This window comes from Odontesthes bonariensis, chromosome 10 (assembly GCF_027942865.1).
Source record: "Odontesthes bonariensis isolate fOdoBon6 chromosome 10, fOdoBon6.hap1, whole genome shotgun sequence".
NCBI classification, from domain to species: domain Eukaryota; kingdom Metazoa; phylum Chordata; class Actinopteri; order Atheriniformes; family Atherinopsidae; genus Odontesthes; species Odontesthes bonariensis.
This window is the reverse complement of record NC_134515.1, coordinates 25,286,034-25,309,052: the sequence shown is the minus strand read 5'-3', so window position 1 is coordinate 25,309,052 and position 23,019 is coordinate 25,286,034. Positions and strand designations below refer to the sequence as shown.

The 23,019-nt window shown below is 41.8% G+C and overlaps 1 protein-coding gene across 3 annotated transcripts; it reads right to left on the bottom strand.

Moving 5' to 3' along the window:
* Positions 1-9,068: 9,068 nt before the first annotated feature.
* Positions 9,069-19,949, bottom strand: LOC142389790 (cadherin-like protein 26). 3 transcript variants are annotated; one of them, XM_075474889.1, is made up of 20 exons: positions 19,786-19,949; positions 19,334-19,440; positions 18,678-18,797; positions 18,425-18,571; positions 18,149-18,293; positions 17,881-18,050; positions 16,574-16,702; positions 16,306-16,488; positions 15,364-15,689; positions 15,132-15,274; positions 14,816-15,040; positions 14,434-14,661; positions 14,196-14,314; positions 13,850-13,867; positions 13,090-13,143; positions 12,129-12,236; positions 11,611-11,718; positions 11,054-11,161; positions 10,796-10,885; positions 9,069-10,676 (listed from the first exon to the last, which is right to left on the bottom strand). In XM_075474889.1, the coding sequence occupies exons 2-20, from the start codon at positions 19,367-19,369 to the stop codon at positions 10,293-10,295; spliced, it is 2,841 nt and encodes a 946-aa protein (XP_075331004.1). In that variant the 5' UTR covers positions 19,370-19,440; positions 19,786-19,949; the 3' UTR covers positions 9,069-10,292. The 3 variants fall into 3 exon arrangements, with proteins under 3 accessions (XP_075331004.1, XP_075331005.1, XP_075331006.1); XM_075474890.1 differs by having other exon boundaries at positions 19,334-19,437; XM_075474891.1 differs by lacking the exons at positions 13,090-13,143; positions 13,850-13,867; positions 19,786-19,949 and having other exon boundaries at positions 19,334-19,485.
* Between the last annotated feature and the right edge of the window lie 3,070 nt (positions 19,950-23,019).

Sequence of the window (23,019 nt, the reverse complement as noted above, 5' to 3'; positions counted from 1 at the left end):
GGATTTTGTGTTCCGTCAATGAAATTTTACCCTGTACCAGCCCATATTTATTTTAGCAGATCAATGTTACACAACATGCAAAGAGGTTGACAAAGTCTTCATATTATACTGCTAAGAGATGCACTTGAGAGTGTTTGACACTGGTCTATGGGCGCTTTTGTTTTTCAAAGGAATTATTTCACGCGAGTAGCAGGTTTTTAGATGTCTGCTGCCTGGGGGATTTATTTGTGAGCATCCCCTGACTTCTGCTTAAAGTGCACTTTGTGCAAAACTAATTTAGATTTTGATGAGGTTACTGTAGAGTTGTCCAGCATTCAGAAAACGGAGTGAAAGGAGAAGGAGAAAACAAGTATCAATCCGATAAGTGTCAAGCGAGCGGCAAGGGTAATACAGGAAGTGTGATTTGGTGAATGTGTTTGGAGGAGCTTCGGGAGTTTAAGAAAAATAAATAGAAAAAGCTATTTCCCTGTAGACAACAGTAAATAAAGGTTAATGAACAGGAGTATTTTGTTTAATGGACAGTGCATCACTGATGCGGGTTCATCAAACATTGGAATGATAGCAGCCAACTGAAAGCAAATGATATCTTACAGTAGCTTTTCTTGCATGCTCTTCTTATTTTTCATGAGCAAGTCTCCTCCCTTCCTCTATTAACGGCGACATATCAGCTTTTGTGAAGACGGGATAAGAAGACAAACTGGGTCGTTACGTATTCACTTCGGGCCGAGATATGGCGACTGAAGACCATCGCACCATTTTATCTCATCTGTGAGAGACCCCTCATACGCTCATAGACAGGAGGATTGTCATCCTAGCAGAGACCACTCCTTTTAGGATAGATGTTTGGTTTTTTTTGTCATAGGATTAGAATGATCGCAAAGAACATCTTTGTATTTATGTGCAGAGACCCTTTACTCTTTCTGTAAAAGTTGTATGCATAATTTCAATCGATTATCTACAGAAAAAAATCTATGTAAAAGCTCAGACAGGCATGTACAGTAGTATTTATTTACGACATTACTCAGTTCGGCCGCCAGGGGGCAGAGGAGCACAAAAACAAACAGCCCCTGTCCCTCCCATAGACATATAATATGTCTATGGTCCCTCCTATGAACTTCATGCAACCAGCCAAGCCCCTTGTTTTTGCACTCTCACCTTTAACTGGCTGCGATTTGATTCCTATTTTTAGATTAAATTTTTCAGTAATTCTAAATAATGAAAAAAAAATTAAAAAGTCATCCGTTAAATTATCAATAGTAGCACTTTTTCTACAAAACATTGACAAACAAGGAAGCAAAAAAGCTTTAAAGCTAACTGGCCTAAAGTGTAATTAATCCCAAGGTTTTCTAAATTAAGATAAATGAACCTGTGCCAACGTTTTTGGCCTAGCTTTTAATTTTGTGAATAAAATGCTGAATGCTGAGCGAACCCATTGGTTGTGAACACACACCGGCATAAAAGTAGACATCTTTATTTTAGTGATGCATTGTGTACTTGTTTTTAGATGTGTGGTCTTGACAGGGCTCCCAAGGGGATATGTGTTCTAATTGGAGATGGAAACTTAAAATGATGGAGAAGTTGTTTCCTTTTCCCTTTTAAAGCAAGTCTTTAAGGGAGGCGTACTCTCGGAGGGAGAACCTGTTATGTTCATAGGAACTATTCTGTGTAGTAATGAGCCTCGCGCTGCGCGTTGTGATACACTATATAGGTACCGGAAATGAATGCTGTATCAGTTTTTGACTGTTTCAAGAAGCCTGTACAGTTACCTGAATTGCACGCCGCTTTTCCTGTCTATTTGTTGATGAGAACACAACAATTGGCGACGTGTCCCGAACCTAACGCGGAGGTTTAATGGAAAATTGTCTCCTTTCAACTTTCCACGGTTGTTTTGCCTACCCGCGACGCAAGCTACAAGGAAAAAGTCTCCAGCTCGTGTTGAGGACTGGAGGAGGAAAACAAAGGAGCCGAGGTCGTGAGTAACCTGAAAAAAAACGGAAGTAACTTTATATGGAATAAAAGTGGACTGTGTTGACTAGTGAAACCGTCAGCATTTAACGGAAATGGCTGGTTTTGTGGGACAGATGGATGCGTTTGATAGTACAGTGGAGGATTGGACCACGTACATTGAAAGAGTTGAACTGTATAGCCTGGCTAATAAAATCGAAAATGATCGTAAAGTGGCCGTGCTTCTCAGCGTAATGGGTCCAAAGACTTATAATCTACTTCGAAATTTGATGTCACCACACAAACCAGCAAATAAGCCATATGTGGAAATTGTGAAAGTGTTGCAAGAGCATTTAAACCCAAAACCGCTGGTCATTGCAGAAAGGTTTAGATTTCACAATAGAAATCAAAAGAAAAATGAGTCTGTCACGGAATATATAGCCCAACTGCGCAGGTTATCGGAGCACTGCGAGTTCAGAGATGGATTGTCAGACGCGCTGCGTGATCGACTCGTGTGTGGTCTCGGGCATGAAGGCACGCAGAAGCGGCTTAAGGCTGATTCTTACTCGGCGCAACCTCGCTCTTACTAGCTGGTCGCAAATGGCGCAAACGGTCACGTGACCCAAAATTCCGCCACGCCCCCCGTCGCAAGCTAGAAAATCCTCGCGCGTCACAAGGTCGCGCACACAACTTTTTTTCTGACTTCGCGCGCGCTCAACCGGAAACAGCTGACCAAGAAAAAGAAAAAATGAACACTGCAGAGACTGCGGTGACCGAGAGGGTGCGCCTCTACAAACATCTGTACGACACGTCTATGAAGTTACACTGGGACAACGTTTGACAAAGTTCGTCTTGTTGCAAAGGACGAACATTCCACCTTCTCTTCTGTTTTTGCCGCAGCCGCTTAGCTCTGAGATACATATACAGTTCTACACCCAGAGTAAATTCATTCCGCATCAGATGTGCCAGCCTCTGCTGACGTGACACCACAGGTGGCATTGTGTATGCTTTCTTCGTATGCTTTTCAGCTTGTTTCCTCAACAGTGACGCCCGCTGGTCTGGAGAGAACTGCAAATGTGACGCATACTCGGCGCAAACTGCGCTTATGAGCTGAAGGAACTGTGAAGGGGCTGGCGCTTTCGATGAAGTCATTAATGGTTCTCGAGCCAGAACAGTTGCACGTTTGCGCCGAGTAAGAATCAGGCTTTAGACTTGACGCTCGGGCGCGCTCTGGAGGTAGCCGTCTCAATAGTATCGCAAGCCTAAGCGATCATATCCACACGTCGAGAGCACACGTTATATATCTTAACGATCGCGTTCTGTTTTCTTATATCAAGCGTGGTATAAGGACACCCGTAAAAAGCGCCCATTTTTACTCCTTACGGGACGCGCTGTATAATGCTTGAGCACGCGTGCCGAAATACACCACGCGTCCTCTAGATGGACAGTGCCAAACTGAACTTACCTTTACACAGGGGATGTTCCAGCTTGATTATTATGTTTTATTATATATAATATACAAAGACATAGGCGCAGTGTGTAGTTGCAACACTGACAGCAATGTCCAACACATGGTAAAATGATGTAGCATAAAATAATAAGACACATACAAGGCAATTTAGGCACACAAAGATGTTAAAAGCAGTGGCTTAAGACAAGAAGCTAAAAACTTGGAGACCGCTGCAAAGGATGCAGTTGAATTACGGAAGAAGACAGCGTCGTCTAGCGAATATACAGTGAACAAATTTACAACAAAACGTGCTGAAAAGCAGGCAGCTTGTTTCCGATGTGGAAAGCAAAACCACAGCCCTGATGAATGTTGGTTCAAAGACAAAGACTGTAACCAGTGCAACAGAAGAGGGCATATCCAAAAAGTGTGCAAAACGAAACAAAAAGAGAGAAAATCAAATGTGAAATGGAGAAACAAAAAGGTTAATGAATTGAATGAGGATTATTCAAATTAATCTAATTCAGATGAATATGAGCAGGAATTAGCTTGCCTAGAGCTTCACTCAGTGAAAGAAAGTCAACAAAATGTCATTTGGGTAACACCTGAAATTGAGGGACAGAAACTCAAAATGGAGCTGGACACTGGGTCAGCCCTGTCAATCATATCCTACAAAGATTATAAGAACAAATTTGCTAAAATGAAACTGAAACATACTTCACTCACGCTCAAGACTTACACAGGTGAAAAAGTCTCCCCAATGGGAAAATTAAAGGTGAAAGTCAAGTATGAGAAAACAAAGCGAGTACTGGATCTGTATGTGGTGCAAAATGACAATGTGCCATTATTTGGACGAGAGTGGCTGCGTAGCATCCAGCTTAACTGGAAATCAATCAAAGTGATGGAGATGTCTAAAGAGAGCCCTCAGCCTACTCCAGAACGACTGAGGAACCTACTGGATCGCTTTGCACCAGTTTTTCAAGATGGAATTGGAACCCTGGCACAGATCAAAGCCAAAATAGCTTCAACTGAAAATGCTCAACCAAAATTCCACAAAGCCCGCAACCTGCCTTATGCATTACGCCCAAAGGTGGAAGCAGAGCTCAAGAGCCTTGAGGACCAAGGTATCTTGTCAAAGGTGGATTGGTCAGAGTGGGCCACGCCCATCGTGCCGGTCGTAAAGAAGAGTGGTGCTTTACGCATCTGTGGCGACTTTAAAGTCAGCCTAAATCCAGTGCTCCAGGCGGATCAATATCCTCTACCCCGAATAGAGGATATCTTTGCCTCGCTGGCTGGAGGCCAGCATTTCTCCAAGATCGATTTAGCGCAGGCTTACCTGCAAATGGAGTTGGAAGAAGCGTCAAAGAAATATTTAACCATTAACACTCACAAGGGGCTGTTCCAATACAACCGGCTGGTCTTTGGAATAGCGTCGGCCCCTGCTGTATGGCAAAGAGCCATAGACCAAGTTCTTCAAGACATCCCTGGCACTCAGTGCTATTTAGACGATATCCTTGTTACAGGAAGTGACGAACACACACATCTGACCAACCTGGAGGCAGTCTTACAGAGGCGCTCAGACTTTGGACTCGGAGTGAACAAAGGAAAATGTGAGTTTTTCAAAGACTCAATCGAGTACTGTGGTCACAAGGATGGTCTTCACAAGTCACAAGATAAGGTGGATGCAGTCTTGAAGGCACCCAGGCCTGAGAATGTCAGTCAGCTACGCTCCTTTTTGGGCCTTGTCAATTACTACGGCAAGTTCTTGCCTAACATCACAACAGTGTTGCATCCATTAAACAGTCTGTTGCAAGTGAAAACTGTATGGAGATGGACGACGTCCTGCGAACAGGCGTTCATGGCAGCAAAGCAACTGATAGCATCAGAGAAAGTGTTGACGCACTACAACCCCAATCTACCATTGCGTTTAGCCTGTGACGCATCGCCATATGGTATCGGTGCTGTGCTTTCCCACAAGATGAAGGATGGCTCTGAACGGCCTATCGCGTTCGCCTCCAGGTCCTTGAACAAAGCCGAACAAAACTATGCCCAAATTGACTGTGAGGGTTTGAGCTTAGTCTGGGGGTTCAAGAAGTTTAATCAATACCTGTACGGTAAACATTTCACACTGATCACTGACCATCAGCCTCTAGTGGCTATCTTCAACCCTAGCAAGTCAGTCCCTACCATGATGGCGGCATGTCTGCAGAGGTGGTCATTGTTTCTAGGAGCTCATGATTACACCATTGAGTTCAAAGGCACGAAGCTTCACGGAAATGCAGATGGTCTTTCTCGCCTTCCCCATGAGTCAGGTGACAAGTCTGTGTTTTCAGATCCAGCTGAACCTTTTCACATGACACAGATGGAGAATCTGCCTGTCACTTTCCTAGAGGTGAAGAGGGAAACGGGTCGTGATTCCACGATGGTGAGAGTCTACGACTTGACGGTGAAGGGGTGGCCTCAGAAGGGTAATGCTGGCCTACCTGAGTACGCAAACCGACGAGAGCAGTTGTCCCTATGCCAAGGCTGTGTAATGTGGGGCACCAGAGTCATCATACCACCAAAGCTGCGACACCGAGTGCTAGAGTCTCTTCACGATGGACATCAAGGGGTAGTTAAAATGAAGAGCCTGGCCAGAAGCCATGTCTGGTGGCCTGGCATTGACCATGAAATCGAAGACGTCAAAAAGATATGCTCAGGATGCCAGCAAACTCAGCGTCAACCACAGGTAGCTCCACCGCACACCTGGGAGTGGCCTTCAACTGTGTGGCAGAGAGTTCACATCGACTACGCAGGTCCCTTTCTGGACAGGATGTTCCTAGTGGTCGTCGATGCATACTCTAAATGGCCTGAAGTGTTCCCTGTGAAGAATGCAATGTCAACAGGGACGATTGAAGTTCTTCGTACTCTGTTTGCTCGTGCTGGACTGCCACAGCAGCTAGTCAGTGATAACGGTAGCCAGTTTACTTCAGAGGACTTTCAGATGTTCATGAAAGGAAATGGAATTAAGCACGTTACCACCGTGCCATATCACCCTGCAACAAATGGACTTGCAGAGAGATTCGTCCAGACCTTTAAACAATCCATGAAAGCCATGGCGAACACCAAACTGTCCATATCAGCGAAACTGGCCAACTTCCTGTTGTCTTACCGCAACACCGAACATTCCACCACAGGTGAGACACCGTCCGTGCTGTTCATGGGAAGATCTTTAAGATCACGTCTGGACCTCCTGAAACCAGACCTGCACAGGAACGTGTCAAACAAACAAAGCAGGCAGATCAAAAAGCAAGCACCACTGAGAACCTTCCACGGGGGTCAGTCTGTACTTGCCAGAGATTATCGTCATGGGAATCAGAAGTGGCAAACTGGTGAGATAGTTTCCAAAACGGGCCCACTTACTTACACAGTAAGAGTACCACCTGGACTGATCTGGCGCAGACATGTGGATCAGTTACTGGACATTAGAACCCGTCACTCCACCAGATATGACCAATGCCGTGATGCAGACTGCACAGACAGTTCTGAGGACTTTGCATCGTTCACGCTAGATGAACCACCGGATGAACCACCAGATGAGCTGAAGGCAGAGACTGCTCCCGCGACTGATAGCCCAGCTGCTTCTTCCAGACCGGTTCCGGATATACCAGGACGGCACTATCCTGAACGAGCGCGACATCCTCCACAGAGATTAGACTTGTAGCCTAGTTTAGTTAGTTTGAAGACATATCGCTTAGGTTAAGTACTTTAAGGATAACTGAGTTAACTGATAGTGTTTAAGTTTCTCTAGTGTATTTCAAAGCTAGAAGGGAGGAGTTGTTATGTTCATAGGAACTATTTTCTGTGTAGTAATGAGCCTCGCACTGCGCGTTGTGATACACTATATAGGTACCGGAAATGAATGCTGTATCAGTTTTTGACTGTTTCAAGAAGCCAGTAAAGTTACCTGAATTGCACGCCGCTTTTCCTGTCTATTTGTTGATGAGAACACAACAGAACCTCACCCGTGTTTGAAAATTAGCACGCTGGTAGCATTCTTCAAAGCCAGTGGAGCGTCGGAACATGACTCTCTGGACACTGTACTTCTTTCTTTGTCATTCTTATTGTTCCCATCCTCAGAGATCATTTCATTAGTTCTATTAATACTCGTTGTCTCGACACAACCGCCAGTGTTATCTTGGTTCAAGAGGCGTTGGTCACCTTTGTTCGTCTGTCCGCTCAGTCTTTGAGCTGAACTGTTGTGGGCTTGGTCTTGTCACTTGCATGTCATAAGTTCATTTCAAGTATTTGACATGTTTTGTTGTCGTTGTCTGCTGGGGGTTTTTTTGGTCCTGTGTCATAGGCATGGTTGGAAGAAATGTTTGATGATTTTGAAGAGGGCTTCCAGATGGAATGGTAGAAAGGACCTTCCTGCTTAAATCTCACAGTCTCCTTCAGGCTGACCCAAGTAAACACACTCTTGAGTGTGCTTCTTTTTTTTTTTTTTCTTTAGAAACCTCACAAAATTATGTTTGTCTCTGCTGTCTGTACTGTGAAGCTGTTCATTTGCAAGGCAAAATGAATTGCAACTGATGTTCTCATATAATTCAGTTTCCCTTTGCAAAGGTGCAATGTGGCCCGGCGTCAGATACGCACTCAAACGTTTTGGCGTCAACAGGCACAGAGAATGACGAATTCATAGCGTGTGACTGGGAGGGATTCTATATCTGTGCCCCTGGTTAGTTCCCTTCAAACATTCTGTCCTGAATGCATAGCTAATGCAACACAAAATGTTGAGGATTCAACTTCACTTTCACATGCAGCATGGTCCATAAAGTCATGGGAACAGATATTGCTGTTTATTGAATAACCGAAAAGGAGTCGGGGTCACACAGGAATTCACCTGACGGTAAATAACACCTCCGAGATGTTGTGGTGGAGTAATTAATGCGCAAGCTCTCATTACCATATACTAAACATTCCACTCAGGCCTAAAAGTATGTAGACTAGGGGACAAAGTTTCAAATAGAACATGGACTGCTTTATTTGATTTGTACAGGCTCATTAATGCATACGCATAATAAAAAACGCAGATACCCAAAGAACACACACAAGAACTAACACCAAACCCAAGTCTTTAAACTCTAAAAATCAATCTGTACTCATTGCGACTGCCATTCAGTCCAAGCCCTTACAGGAAATCCCCAGAAGTTGCTGTGCTCTCAGGTTTTTTTCACACCCTGTTATAAAAACATGCATGAGCGTACAATGCAAACATACAGTCTATAATGGCCCTGTCACACTGTTGCGTATGGCACTAGCGTATGAAAATTATCACTCATACGCTGGTATACGCTGACATACGCCAGGGGAACGTTAGGCATAGGTTGTATACATTTCAAGCACGCTGGCATACGTTGGCATACGTTGGCATACGCTGAGGCAGAAATAAATTTTTGAACATGCTCAAAACTTTTGTGCGTATGGTTAATACGCTGAGCATATGCTAGGCATACGCTGAATACGCTAGAGGTACGATATAGGTACGTTACTGATAGGTCGAGAACGCTGGACATAAATTGCCATATGTTGGCATGAAGGTGTACCGTACAGCTAGCGTATTTATAGCCTCCGCCCGTCTGCCGCCTCCATCTCCGCCAGACGGGCGGAGATGGAGGCGGCAGACGGGCGACGATTCACGGGAGCGGTCAGGAGGAGGAGTTGGGGATCTTGATCGCTCAGAAGCATGTAACTCATCAGCCGCAGGTGCATCAGGCATTTCAGCAGGTTTGGGTGAGAATGATTCTTGTGTTTTTTTGCCTTTTCCTCGGCCCAGGGCCCGGGCAAACGACGATTGCTTCTTGGGAGGCATGATCGAGAGATGTTGATAGCGCGTCGTCTACTGCAATAATGGAGCAATGTGGAAAGGCTGCTGAGTTAATGGCGTTGCCCCTGGCAACCAATAGCGTCTTCTACCAACATGGCCGACCGGCCGACCGGAGTCACGTGACTCCTCATTCTCAATAGGCGCATTGAAACGTACGCTGGGCATGCGCAGTTCATATGCTACTCATACGCTAGTCATTCTTTATTTTCAAGGACTTTTCGTGCGTATGATTAATTTTCATACGCAACTCATACGCTTCTCTCATACGCAACAGTGTGACAGGGCCTTTAACAAAACACAAAACCGGCCTGACGGGACGGTAATGGTAAAGTGAATACAGAGAAACATTGTGGTGCTTCCCTTATCAACACACCATCTTGGGAGTGCTTTATTTGTAAGGCACACCTTAATATTTTAAATGCTCACATGGGGTGAAATTAAAAAGCCTGACTTTTAACGGACACACAGGCAGTTGTGCATTATTGCCTGGTAAGTAAAAGGCCTTCCCAGCAGTTACTACAGAAAATGACTGCTTAGATATTTCTTACTTTATTTCTTTCTATACTTGTATTTTTTTCAACAGTTCCCCCAAAAGCTAGTTGGCATACTTTTTCTCACACTATGGGTCAGCATTGCTCATATTTTGTTCTGCTAATGTTTACCAACTGCAGCCACGCATAAGAAAGGCAACATGGCACAAAATAGAGGGCTTCACTTCTTTGTTTTCCACATTATTCTCCATGATTTTCTGGATTGTTTTCACAAAGTCTATCACATGAGGCATAACTAAATATTGCTGGCCCTTTGGACACTATTCAAACTCAATGGACTTACAGTGACCACAGAAAAAGGACAGTGTTTTGTTTTTCCCCCTTCCCAGAAAGTCTTAAAATGTCAGTGGCCACATTTTTTCCTTCTCTGAAACCTTTTCTTGCTTTCCGCTCTTAAAGAATTGTGTTTTTCGCTGTTAACATTGCATCGCTTGCGTGATAAATTCAGGAGGCATGTTTGCCGTCCATCCAAAAGTCCCCTTTCTCAAGAAAGGCAGTCCTGCTGTGCGCTACAGGCCACCTTGTATGTGTCGACAGCCGAGTGGATAAAGTGCAGACGTGTTACTGCAATCTGCTGATCGAAGTTGCTGTCCTCAGTTTTTCCACTGGGGTTTTTGATGTCGCCAGGCATGCAGATCGTGGCCAGAGTATTGAAACTCAAATCAAATTCCATATCTGGGTCAAAGGAAACTTCGGGGTTGGATATAGCATCAAGTTCGAAGTCATGCTTTGAGTCTCCCTCCTCAGCATACACATGTGGTTCATAATCTCCAAGCTCCTTGCCTGGTGTTTTCAGTTTGACCAGCATTATTTGTAATGATTCACTTAGGAGATTTCTCTGGTAAACTTCTTCTTGTTCCTGTGAATCCTTCAAAATTTACAAGAAGAAAACCATGATTCTTTTCTTGTTTTTGATTCAAACAACAATAAATTAGCTCAAAACAGAACTGTAGAAATTTGGAAGCATATTGAGGTATGTTGCAGTACCCAGCATTGAGATTTCCACTGCTGAGATCTCATGTTCATGGCTGATGATGCATTCGTGACCCTGGAAGTCTTCCATCGCTGACTCATGGACTTGACAATAAAGCAATTAAATTTTTAATACCTTTAGAATATCATAGTATTAAATGTATAATTATATTCAATAACATTCTTGATATCTGTCTCTTTAAACCAGGTAAATGTGCTTCGTAATGTTAACTGTAACAATAACAAAAATGGTAACTTCAAACATTTTAGTACCATAGCTTTGTAGTTGTCATGAGCGGAATCTGTTTGCATGAAGCTGGGTCTTTGGAAGCTGGAACTGTTCATTTGTACTTGTGAGTCAGCTACCAAGCCTTGTATCACCTAGTTAGGGGATGGAAAAACAACACATTAGGCTATGGTTTCATTTTGGTTTCATTTCATGGTCGATGTGATTTTAAGTAATTTTTCATTTATCTTGAAAAAGTATCAGAAACGTCTTCAGACAGTTTAAAATGATACTAAAACTGTATTAAAAGGCATTTCTCTAAAACTGCCAGTTAACCAATTGTTCCTGAACAGGTGTGATGGCATATTTCCTATAAAAAAGACCAAAATCATAAGAGTGAGAGTTTATCTTTGTAGTTTTATTTCACAGCCTGTCCTTTCCTGAATTTAACCCGTCACTACCGGACGCACCATACGCATGCTTTTCTCTTTCAAGCCTAGACTGATGCATGCTCTGAATCAACATTTTGAAGACACACAAACTTAAAATATAATTTATCAAAAGAAAAGAGAAAACAAAATAAGAACCATTGTTATTTTAGTACCGTAGCTTTGTAGTTGTCATGAGTGGAATCTGTTTGCATGAAGCTGGGTCTTTGGAAGCTGGAACTGTTCATTTGTATTTGTGAGTCAGCTACCAAGCCTTGTATCACCTAGTTAGGGGTGGAAAAAAAAACACATTAGGCTATGGTTTCATTTTGGTTTCCTTTCATGGTCGATGTGATTTTAAGTCATTTTCATTTATCAAATTGCTGTTCATGAAACTGCATTAAGAAACATTTCTGTCAAATTGCCGGGTAAGGCAGTTAACCAATTGTTCCTGGACAGGTGTGATGGCAGACCAAAATCATAAGAGTGAGAGTTTATCTTTGTAGTTTTATTTCACAGCCTGTCCTTTCCTGAATTTAACCCGTCACTACCGGACGCACCATACGCATGCTTTTCCCTTTCAAGCCTAGACTGATGCATGCTCTGAATCAACATTTTGAAGACACACAAACTTAAAATATAATTTATCAAAAGAAAAGAGAAAACAAAATAAGAACCATTGTTATTTTAGTACCGTAGCTTTGTAGTTGTCATGAGTGGAATCTGTTTGCATGAAGCTGGGTCTTTGGAAGCTGGAACTGCCCATTTGTATTTGTGAGTCAGCTACCAAGCCTTGTATCACCTAGTTAGGGGTGGAAAAACAACACATTAGGCTATGGTTTCATTTTGGTTTCCTTTCATGGTCGATCTGATTTTAAGTCATTTTCATTTATCAAATTGCTGTTCATAAAACCGTATTAAGAAACATGTCAAATTGCCGGGTAAGGCAGTTAGCCAATTGTTTATAGTGACACACGCTCTGAAACTACATTTTGAAGACGCAAAAACTATTTTAATTTTATCACAATAGAATAAAAACGTTTTGTCATTTATATTTTTCCAGAAACACGCCTGGGTTAAACCAGATTTTCTTTTAAACAAAGCGTTTCAAAGACGTACTATGTATCGCTAAAATGAAGAAATGGATCCCCGTGATCCCTGTCGGTTGGAGGTGTGCAGTCATGTTTTTCTCTGGTGTGAGACACAGATTTTTATTTGTATTTCCCTTAGTTCTTTTTGTTCTGTTGTGTTTGTAGACACAAGCCAATAACAGTCAGTAGATATGAGATTTGAACAAAAAAACAAAAAAAACAAAACCAAAAAAACACTGATCACAGTTTCCTCCCTGTGTGGCACTGTGCGGATACATGTCGGTGCTGCAAGTTCAGGACCTATCATCAGAATGGGGGCTGTGGTAGCGCATCGCATGATTTACCTGAAAACTGTTGCTCAATGTGAACTGGGATTAGCTTTGTTTGCATACCATGTTTGCAAACCGGTAATTATTGCTTCGTTGACTTCTTATGTACAAAGCCCTGAATAGTCACAGGCTGTTACTGAAGTTGATATCATGCCATGAGGTGAAATAAATGTTTTTTTTTGTTTTTTTTTTACAATGTTTCTGTTGAATTAAGTGCATACTTTGCAGGACTTACTGGCTTCATAATGAAGTTATCTACTACTTGAAGCTGTCCTCCAGCGTTCCCCTTAGCCGCTTTCGGACTGTAGGAACCATTGGCAGTTCTAATAACCTTTTAATCCGCGGGGCCGTTTTCTCCCGTGTTCGGACATACAGCAACTCGGGGCTTTCTCCCTTAGTTCCTATAACTATTTAGCTCCTTCTCCGAGGTCGGGTCTTTTCATAGTTCTATAGAACTAATCTGACAGAGGTGTTTGGTGGTCGGTAGCTACGCCCCATGCCATGCTATCACGGCTAAAATGTTTCCCGGCGGGTGTTTAATAAGTTAAACTTACACTGGTCTCATTTGTCTGCAGCGCTCTGCTCTCCTTTCTTCCTTCATGAAATAAAAAAGTATCTCCTGACTCTCTCTGTGAGCTCTTCCAGCCTCATGTTAGACGCCTGATGTGATCGTCCATGATTAATATCACCATCATGCAGACCATAAACACAGTGGCCTCCCCGCTCTCCATATTAGCTTCTTGGTGGTGTTTTTTCTACTCTCCTTACTTTTACCGTTTTATTTTGTGTTTGAATGTAGCGCTAAACGGCTAACGGCTAACACGTCACTGAAGCAGACGGCTGCGCGCGGCGCATCAGTCCCTATCAGGTCCCGACTCATGTGCGAATGCAGACTGAAACAGTTCCGCTGGGGAAGGATAGTTATCAGAACGAAATTCGAGGAGGGTAGTTCTGATAACTACTTTCTTAGAACGGTCTGTCCGAAAGCGGCTCTTGTTTCCTGTTTCAGGTACCTTAAACATAAAAATGCAGCTTTGTCACAGTAACATAACATGTTTCTATGGTAAAATACCTTTTCTTTGAGATGAATGTGTCTGAATAGTTCATCTAAAGGAAAATAACCACATTTTATCTGTATGTTGTCTGAAGCAAAAACTAATCCAATAGGCGTTACATATTTAACTGCAGAATTGCTGAATAAATAAATAGATGATCAGGAATAACAGCAGCACACACAAAAAAAGTGTGAGGGTCTGTCCATGTTTGTGCGATTGCGCGAGTACTTTACTGGATATACGTGCATGTATTAAGCAAGTAGAAGTTTCTTATAGAGATATTTACTTTGCAGTCTTCTCCTGGTCTCTCTGTGTTACCCCCCATCAATTCTTGTGAACAGGTCCAATCGGGGAGTGGTATAATCTCTCTCTTGCATGATACCACCAAAGCACAAAATAGCAAACCTGGCGTAAAGAACCAGAGACAGAAATATATACGCTATGTTATGTCCTCATATGTTGACATTGTCATTTGCCATTTTTTATAATCCTTTCAAGAAGTAAATAATATTTTCTTGGCTTACCTAGAAGCAGGAGCATACTTAAAAAAGCTATTCCCAGTGCTCCTCCTTGGACTGTGGAACCAACAGCTTTTCGTATTGTACAATTTGGCGTCGTTGGGTGTAAGCAGTCACACACAGTTACTGACAGATTGTAGACAGCTGTCATGTCTTGAAGATCAGACACCTCTAATTGCAAATCATGGTATCCAGAATAAACGTTGTTTTCTTTCACCAGGTTGACTGAATGTCCTACAAATCCAAAGCAAATGCACATTCAGTTATACCATTAGAGTTAATTGTGACCAACATTAGAAACTTGGCTTATCTGCTTCTTTGAATCTATAGTGACTTTTAGCTCTGATTAGTTTTGTTATGATCTTGGCGTCGTTTTGCGAGAGCTTACCATGCGCAGGGTCAATCCTCCACTTGTCCGTCACATCTCCAAGGAGTCTGAACCTGAAAGGCCCAGAGAAGGGCTCTGCATCCAGGTCCAATGCTGTGATCTTGGCCATTGAGGGTTCGTCAGACACGCACATGTCCATTTTGCTTGTAACCAGGAATGGAGCATTGTCGTTCTCGTCCTTAATCACGATGCTGAGAGTTGCGGTGCTTGTCTGTGGGGGTTCACCTGGTCACCAGAAATATGCATTGAACATTTTTAACAATGTGTTGAAAACAAGGTGGTTAATGATAAGGTGTGTGTGTTCTCTGGGTCATACCGTTATCAACAGCATATACTGTGACTAAATAGATGTCATCTTTAACAAAGGTCGACTCTCTGTCTGGGATCTTTGACGTGGTTATTTTTCCAGTCTCGGGGTCCACTGTAACCCAATCAGCTGGATCTTCTCCTTTTATGTATCTGGAAAGGAAATGGGAGAATTCTCAATTTACAAATCGATCCAACATTTATTTGGAAGACTGTCATATAGCGGTGTCATCTTGACTTACGTAATTGTGCTTGCGCTTTTGATGTCTGGGTCACGAGCCGTAAATTCCCCTAAATAGTAGCCTACTCCAACATTCTCACGCAACCACACAAGTACTTTGTCTTTTTCAAAGACTGGAGCCTCATTGACATCCACCACTGTCAGTGTCACTGTCCTACTGGATAAATATCCTTGTAAATTACTTGCAGTAATTGTTGTGCCTCCAATGATCTTTGTTTTCCAAAACTTGGTGGTGGTGCGTTCCAGCACTTTGCACTGTTGATAGGTGACCTCATTCTCTACACTGATAGTGAGGTTCTTCAAAGGATTGGCCTCATAGTTCAGATGCTGTAAAAGAAGTAAAGATAGAAATGCTGTTTTAAAACCAATGTGGACATTAGTGCCCTAAAATGATAAGAAAAAGGTAATTCTTTAGAGAGTGTCTAAAGGAAAAAAGACATACCCGCCAAGAACCTTGCAAGCCCCTGTGAATTCTGCTTTGCATTTCAATTTGTCCCTCTACCCCAGCTTCCATACGCATTTGTTGGAATTTGACACAGGTTTAATGAAGCTATTTTTTTTCTACTCGTATGTGAAAGTGCACACAAGTCGTAGTCTTGTTTACTGTAAGCAAACTATAATTGATTGAGTGTTTGTTTTTGTCTTCATTTTGTCATCCATTCACTATCAACATCTCAGGTGTCAGTGTACGTGTCATCAGCAGTTGGGTACTATAAATAACTTGGAAAATCAAAATGACCACACAGTTTTGAATGAAATCTTGTATCTTTTTTTTTCTGATTTATTGTTTTCAAGGTGCAAAAGTAAGTCAAATGTGAGGTAGCTCATTTTTATCATAAGAAGCAAAATCAAAGTTCTCTGTATTTTCAAAAGTAAGTATGAAAGGGTAGATTAAGATTAAGAGTTCAATGCACTGTTGGTAGGACTATAAAAAGAAAAGTACCTTCTCCACATATAGCATCCCTTCATTTGTCACAGGATCAGTAGTAATTCTGAAGTTGTTGTCTGTGTCTCCGTCGATGCGATATTTTGCCTTCCATGCCATCGTGCCTTTAGTGTCTTCATCGGTAGCTTGTAGACGTAAAACAAGGACATCTTTCTGTCCTTCTTCAACTCTCGCTGGGCCCTAGGGTGTCAAAATGTTAAAGATGCTCAATTAGATATGTTCAATACAGCAGCTGCCAAGGTAATAGAAATAAGTAGTTGCTTACTGTTTGTCCTGTTATCACAGGAAGGTGGTTATTTCCATCCAATATTGTAACTATGACAGTGCAGAAGCTGGATAGCTGTGGTTTTCCATTGTCTTTGGCCTCCACTATGATGGTGTATTTCTCTGATTTCTTGTGGGTTGAAGAGATCACTCAGTTTGAAAATATGTCTGTGAAGACTCTCAGTTATCTCATGAAGTATGTGACCTTTCATAATTAAACCAGACAATCACCAAAGGAGTTTAGAAAAAAAGTGTGTTTTCCCAGGTCAAAAAAATGTTTTTTGAATTGAAATTGTTCGTTTTCAGTAAAAATGTCCTGGAGAACACATCCAGTGACACTAAATAATGTTCAAAAAGCAATAGGTGGACTGACTCAAGTTAGCTAGCAAAAGGTTCAAAACTCCATCTGAATGGTCTGGGCAGTTCTAAAATCTGCCATTGCAAAAATGACTCCTGCAAACTGAAAATAGCTTAAATGCATTGTAACAAAGGAGCGGCTGAAAATGCCAGCAGGCTCGTGCAAGCAGTTTATGTGGCTACAAGAAGCATTTAGCAGATTACTTAGTTTGTTGCCAAATATTCTAAAAATCTATTCCCCCAACATGAAATGTTTATGCAGTTTATAAAGTATAGATATTTCACAGAAGGAGACGCTATGGTTTACTGCTCTCGCTGTGGCTGAACATTAGTCCAGGGACTTGTGATGTAAACGGGTGCGCTGAAGGAACGCTGCAGTATGTTGAAGGCGGGAATCAATTTGTGAATGTAATAGCTAAATGTGCAACATTACGAAGAGCTGTCATTCACTAACTTCATTGATCAAATTTGATCTTTTAAAAGAAAGTAATGATTTGTCAACCAATTCCTTACAAGCAGCTCTGCAAAATATTCCATCTTAAAACCACAACATATACAGTAAATGCTTTAGTAAAGAATATTCTATGTAATTTTTAATATATCATAAGTGGCCATGTACATATATATATATATATATATATGTATATATATATATATATATATATGTGTATGTATGTATATATATATGTGTGTATGTATATATGTATATATATATATATATATATATATGTATGTATGTATATATATGTATGTATACATATGTATATATGTATGTATATATATATATATATATATATATATATATATGTATATATTTACATGCTACCCATAATGAAAAGCGCTTTAATTCATACCACAATTCCATTCCAATTACCACAAATAATGGGAGTCAAATATAATTTAACAATTAACACAATGTAATTTTACTATTATACCATCAAGTACTCTCACCTCATGGTCCAGACATCCTTTAAATGAAATGAATCCAATATCAGCTGTCTGAGTTATGTAGAATTGCATGCCTTCTGGTTCAGGAGTGACAGAGACTAGACTGAAGCTGAACTCTTTATTTTTCTCGCTGCTGTCTGTGTCTATAGCCCTGATAGTGACCAAGCCAAAGCCTGTCAATGTCACAGAACAAAGAATTGTTTTATTTGCATATCAGTCAACGCAGGAAAAGTTTTGGAAGACGTCAGGAAACAAAAAATGAGGCTCTTACCTTGTAACGTGGACTCGTTCACGGTGACCTCGTACATTTCAAAGTCAAATTTTGGAGGGTTGTCATTTGCGTCCAGGATGTCAATTGTGATGCCCAGCCGAATGTCGACTTTGCGATCTTCTGCATTGAGAGCCTCAAATTTCAACTGAGTGCAACGACATGAATTGTGACATAATGAAACCACTCAGCATCCTCCAACACTGTAAGATTACACACATGCTTTCCAGGAGATCATTGCTCAAATGTGTGTGTGCACGCATGTTATTTTCCTCTAACCTTCAAAATATCAAATTGCTCATGGTCCACAGGTCCCAGGACAAGAACTTCTCCTGTGTTTTCGTTGATTTGTAATATGTCCTTAGGATCCTCATCCACTCCTTGACCATGTATTTCGAAAAGACGCAAATTTTTCTCAACTCCAACCTGGAATGTGAATCGCAGCAGCAGTAAATTTTAAAATGATCTTCCCGCATTTAGACGTGTGCTCTATTCATACCAGAGCGTTGTGACTTGGTGTACAGATACTCACTGTGCCCAACACATATGGAAAAGGTCCACTATAACCTTCGTCAATACTGAAGGTCTGTATGACCCAGTTTCTTTTTGGTCGCAGCAAAATTTCAGACGACGACCTCTGGACTCCCCAACACTGTCCGTAAGCATATGACATCACATTACTCACTATCACTATTAGTAAATGTGGGGCAGAATGCATATCTCTTAGCATTATCTCCACAAAACTTCTAGATTTACACTAAACGTGACGTTACAAACACTGTAAGGTTGACAGACATTGGTCCTCATCAGCCATACTCCTTTACATCAAGCTGACTGCTAAAATATTTCATTCGCAATCTCTGATTTGACTTCATTCAGTAGCAATATTTTTTGTAGTTAATAATGCAAAACATGCAGTTAGAAAGTAAAACAAAGGAGATTCTGTCACAGAATGACAAAATATATAATTATGACAGAAGTACACAAATATACAGCATAAATCAAATGACATGCATTTATCAATAAACTGTCAATGCTGTGTAAATAAATGTGCTCTGTAAAGTATTCAGCCTTCATGTGCAGGAAGATGAAATTAAATGAAATTGAATGAAAAAATATTTTCTTTATCCTAAAGAGAAATTCTACGTTTAGATGGGTTCTAGATGGCTTCCAAACATAAGTTCTTACCAGCATCGCGAGAAGACAGAAATGCTTAGTCTCCATGTTGGATCCAAACGATTCGTTGTTTTAGTGGTTAGTCCAACTCATAAGAGACTGTAACCAGAATGTGTCTGCTGAATGATGAGAAACATGCAATGTTGGCTTTAATAGCAAGAATGTCTGAGTGGGAGGGAGGTGGAACGATCTCACATGGATGTTTTGGAATCAGCCAAGGCAAAAAGGGTGTGTACATTCTTATCGGAAGTGATATGATGAAAGATATGGTTCCTGCCTTGGCTCTGTTTTTTACAGTCACCCCCAAAGAACTTTACCGAAGAAGAAAAAAAACATTTAAGCCAAGATTCTTTATAAACAAAATTTAAAAAAAGAAAAGAAAGAAATCAAATAAACAAAATTGTTTTTATACTGTACTGACATAACATTTAGAATTGAATTTTTAAACTTTTATCTTTACTTACCCTGTAGGGCAACTTGAGGAGAAATCGGTCTCTTTATTTTCCCTACCGTCCATCATAATTCACTAAATTTCTGTGTGGAGTTTGCATGTTCTCTTTGTGTGTAGGTTAATTGGTGTCTCTCAATTGTCCCCAGGAGTGAGTGTGTGTGTGTGTGTGTGTGTGTGGTCGTTTGTCTCTGTGTGGCCCTGTGATGGACTGGCAACCTATCCAGGGTGTTCCCTGCCTCTAGCTCATTGATGGCTGGGGTAGGTTCCATGGATGGATGGATGGCGTAATACATGCTGATTCATACTGATTCGTTGTATCTGCGACACATGTATGACACGTGTCGCAGATACAATGAATCAGTTCTCTGGAAAAAGGTGTGAGCTGCTATTACAATGCTCTGCTTGTCGATTTGTCAATATGAAACTGGTAAAAACAAACAAACAAATTGCTTAATCTAAAACAACTTTTATCTATTTCTATGTTCTGTTGTCTTCCCATAAGCACCGTTTGTCATTCATTTATGGACAAAAGCAGAATTGTAATGCCTGTAGACTTTTACCTTACACTTTATAAATCTTTACATTCAGTATATTGGAATAGTGTGACGTCCACAAAAGTGTTATATTTGTGCTTTGGGGGTGGAATGTGAGTTTTGATGAGATTCAAGTGGATTATTTTTGAATAAATAATAAATTTGAGAGGACAGACCAATCGTGAGGAACAGGGAAAAGCAGTCATGGCGGACGGTTAGAGGAAAAGCTTGTCTGCTCATGCTCACACCCAAGGAACTTTTCCAACTGGCCACGAGCGTTGGTCCTGTGCCAGGGAAGGATTCATCCACGCTTCAGGTTGGCGACCAAGACTATTGTTTTGAGTACATATTGCTTTCAATAATAGTGAGACTATGTCTTAGGATTTAGGTATCCAACTTAATGATACAGTGCTTTTTCGATCTGCTTTGTGGAATGAGAATGTGACAACAGACCAGTCAAAAACAGATACTGATGACACTACAGCCAGTGTTTGTGACACAAACACAACACCCAGAGCTGCAGCTAGTTTAACTAACCCCTCACCACTCACCAACCGCACACCCACCAACACTGATATCGGAACCACACACACGGATGCAGAGTTACAGAAACTGCTTTCTAGCTACGATGAGATTAGAAACAAAATCCTACAGTACATTAACAATCCCACATCACCACCCGCATTTACATCCTCGCTAGCACACTCTCCACCCCAAACTGGCAACACTCACACAAATAACATTCCACAACAACACACACACGAAACACAGGAAGTCTTCCCCTTCAAGACCTTTCACTACTATGTCGGGACTTTAACGTTCAAGGAGGACAAATCAGTGACCAAAGCTCAGACACAAGTTACAACAACACATGCAGACAAATTGATGAAGGCATTAAAGAGCGATTCAGTGAGGCTGAAATCTTAAGAGGTGTTCTCAAAGTCATTAAAGGTGGGGTAGGGGATCTTTTTCTGGAACATTTTTTTTACATATTGCTTAAAATACTCTGACACCCCCAATTGCAACCAATTAATTAAAAGTTTTGATACAAATATGAAAAGTTTTAGTGGCCTCTAGAACGTACAATCTAGGAAAAACACTATCCAATCATACTGAACGGACCGTTAACAATGATTGGATTCTGATGCGTCTATCAAACTGCAATCTGCTCCTCCCTCCCCCTCCTTCCCCCTGTGCGCGTACCCTGCTCCGTGAACGAATTACGCGTCCAGAAGCTTGGCAGGAAGCTAAACTAGAGCCAGCTTGGCTAGCACCTAGCATTATTAAACGTATAGTTAGCATATACTAAATACTAAATACTAAATACTAAATACGGCAACGATCGATGCTTGCTGTCAGAACGCGCGCTCGTGCACCTTTGTGCTCGTGCGCGTTCATGTACTCTAGAGGCGTACCTTCGTATGGGGTGATCTTTGTGCCACCAGGTTGAGCGCGCAGTGACACTGATTTGAGGGCACAGATCTATCTGAAGGAACAATAATTTTAAGCGTGTGCGTATGAATCTCACACATGCTCGCTCATAGGTGCTCGGACACGCGCTCAACTCTGACAAACTGCTCGCTCGAACGGCTCAAGGCGGTAGCATGGTTGCCGCGTCTGTCACAGCGGTGGTGGACCGTGACGTCAAAATGACGTTTCAGGCATGGCGCTTCCCTTGAACAGACGGCGCAGCGCGTTGTCGTGCACCAGTCGATTTTTGTAACTTGGCGGCGCCGAGCACAACGAACCGGATGGACCGATGTGAGACCGGCTCAGTGAGGAGGTGCGTTTGTACAGGCAGCTGTATGAAACTGCAGTGAAACAGCACAGGGAGCACGTAAACTCCCAAAACTGGTGGGCAGAGATGGGCAGAACTTTGGGGAAAGAGGGAGAGTTCTGTAAGAATGTGTGGAAGAAGCTACGGGACAGATACGTGAAGGCAAAGAAGAGGGCAGAGACTCTGTTGATGCCGGGGGCTTCAAACCTTCACCTCTTTTAACTGAATTAAAAAATTAAAATGATCCGAAAACTGCAGCAGTATCATTAATTACAGTATTCCTGCTCTTGACAGCGGCACTGTTTTCTTCTCCACTTTCGTGCTTGTAGAGTAGAGGTAACCTTCAGGTAGCAGCGCCACCTCTGTGACGGAAAAAATTGCAACTACTGGCGCGCAACGACTTGCGCTACTATATAGGGTCCTATGGCGGGCACGAACTCGTGACGTCATCAACACCGCTCGCGCGAGCAGACGCGGCAACCATGCTAGAGCCTTCACTCTGCTCGAGCTCGGCTCTATCTCTCTGCTCGCTCGCGGCTCTGTCTCTGCGCTCGCAACTCTAAGTTGTATGTAAATGAGCCACACCACCAGCCAATCACTGCAGAGTCTGCAGTGCAGACTCAACTGAACTTCTACCATCACCCTAAAGGAATTAAACTAGATGTTATATTTTTTTTGTCAAACCAGTAACCATTACAGATTAAACCAATAACACAATTGATCAGTTTAAAGTTTAAAAGTTTAAAAACCCCACTGTGGGTCAGCTGCTACAGTTCATAACTTACTAGTTAAAAACAACCACTTCAATACTTCAAACATTTAATTTCCTAAGCTGGTGTAGTTTTATTTTTCTACCGTTTTAGATTTTGATCAAATCAAATCAAATTTATTTGTAGCACATTTCATGTACAGAACAATTCAAAGTGCTTTACATAAA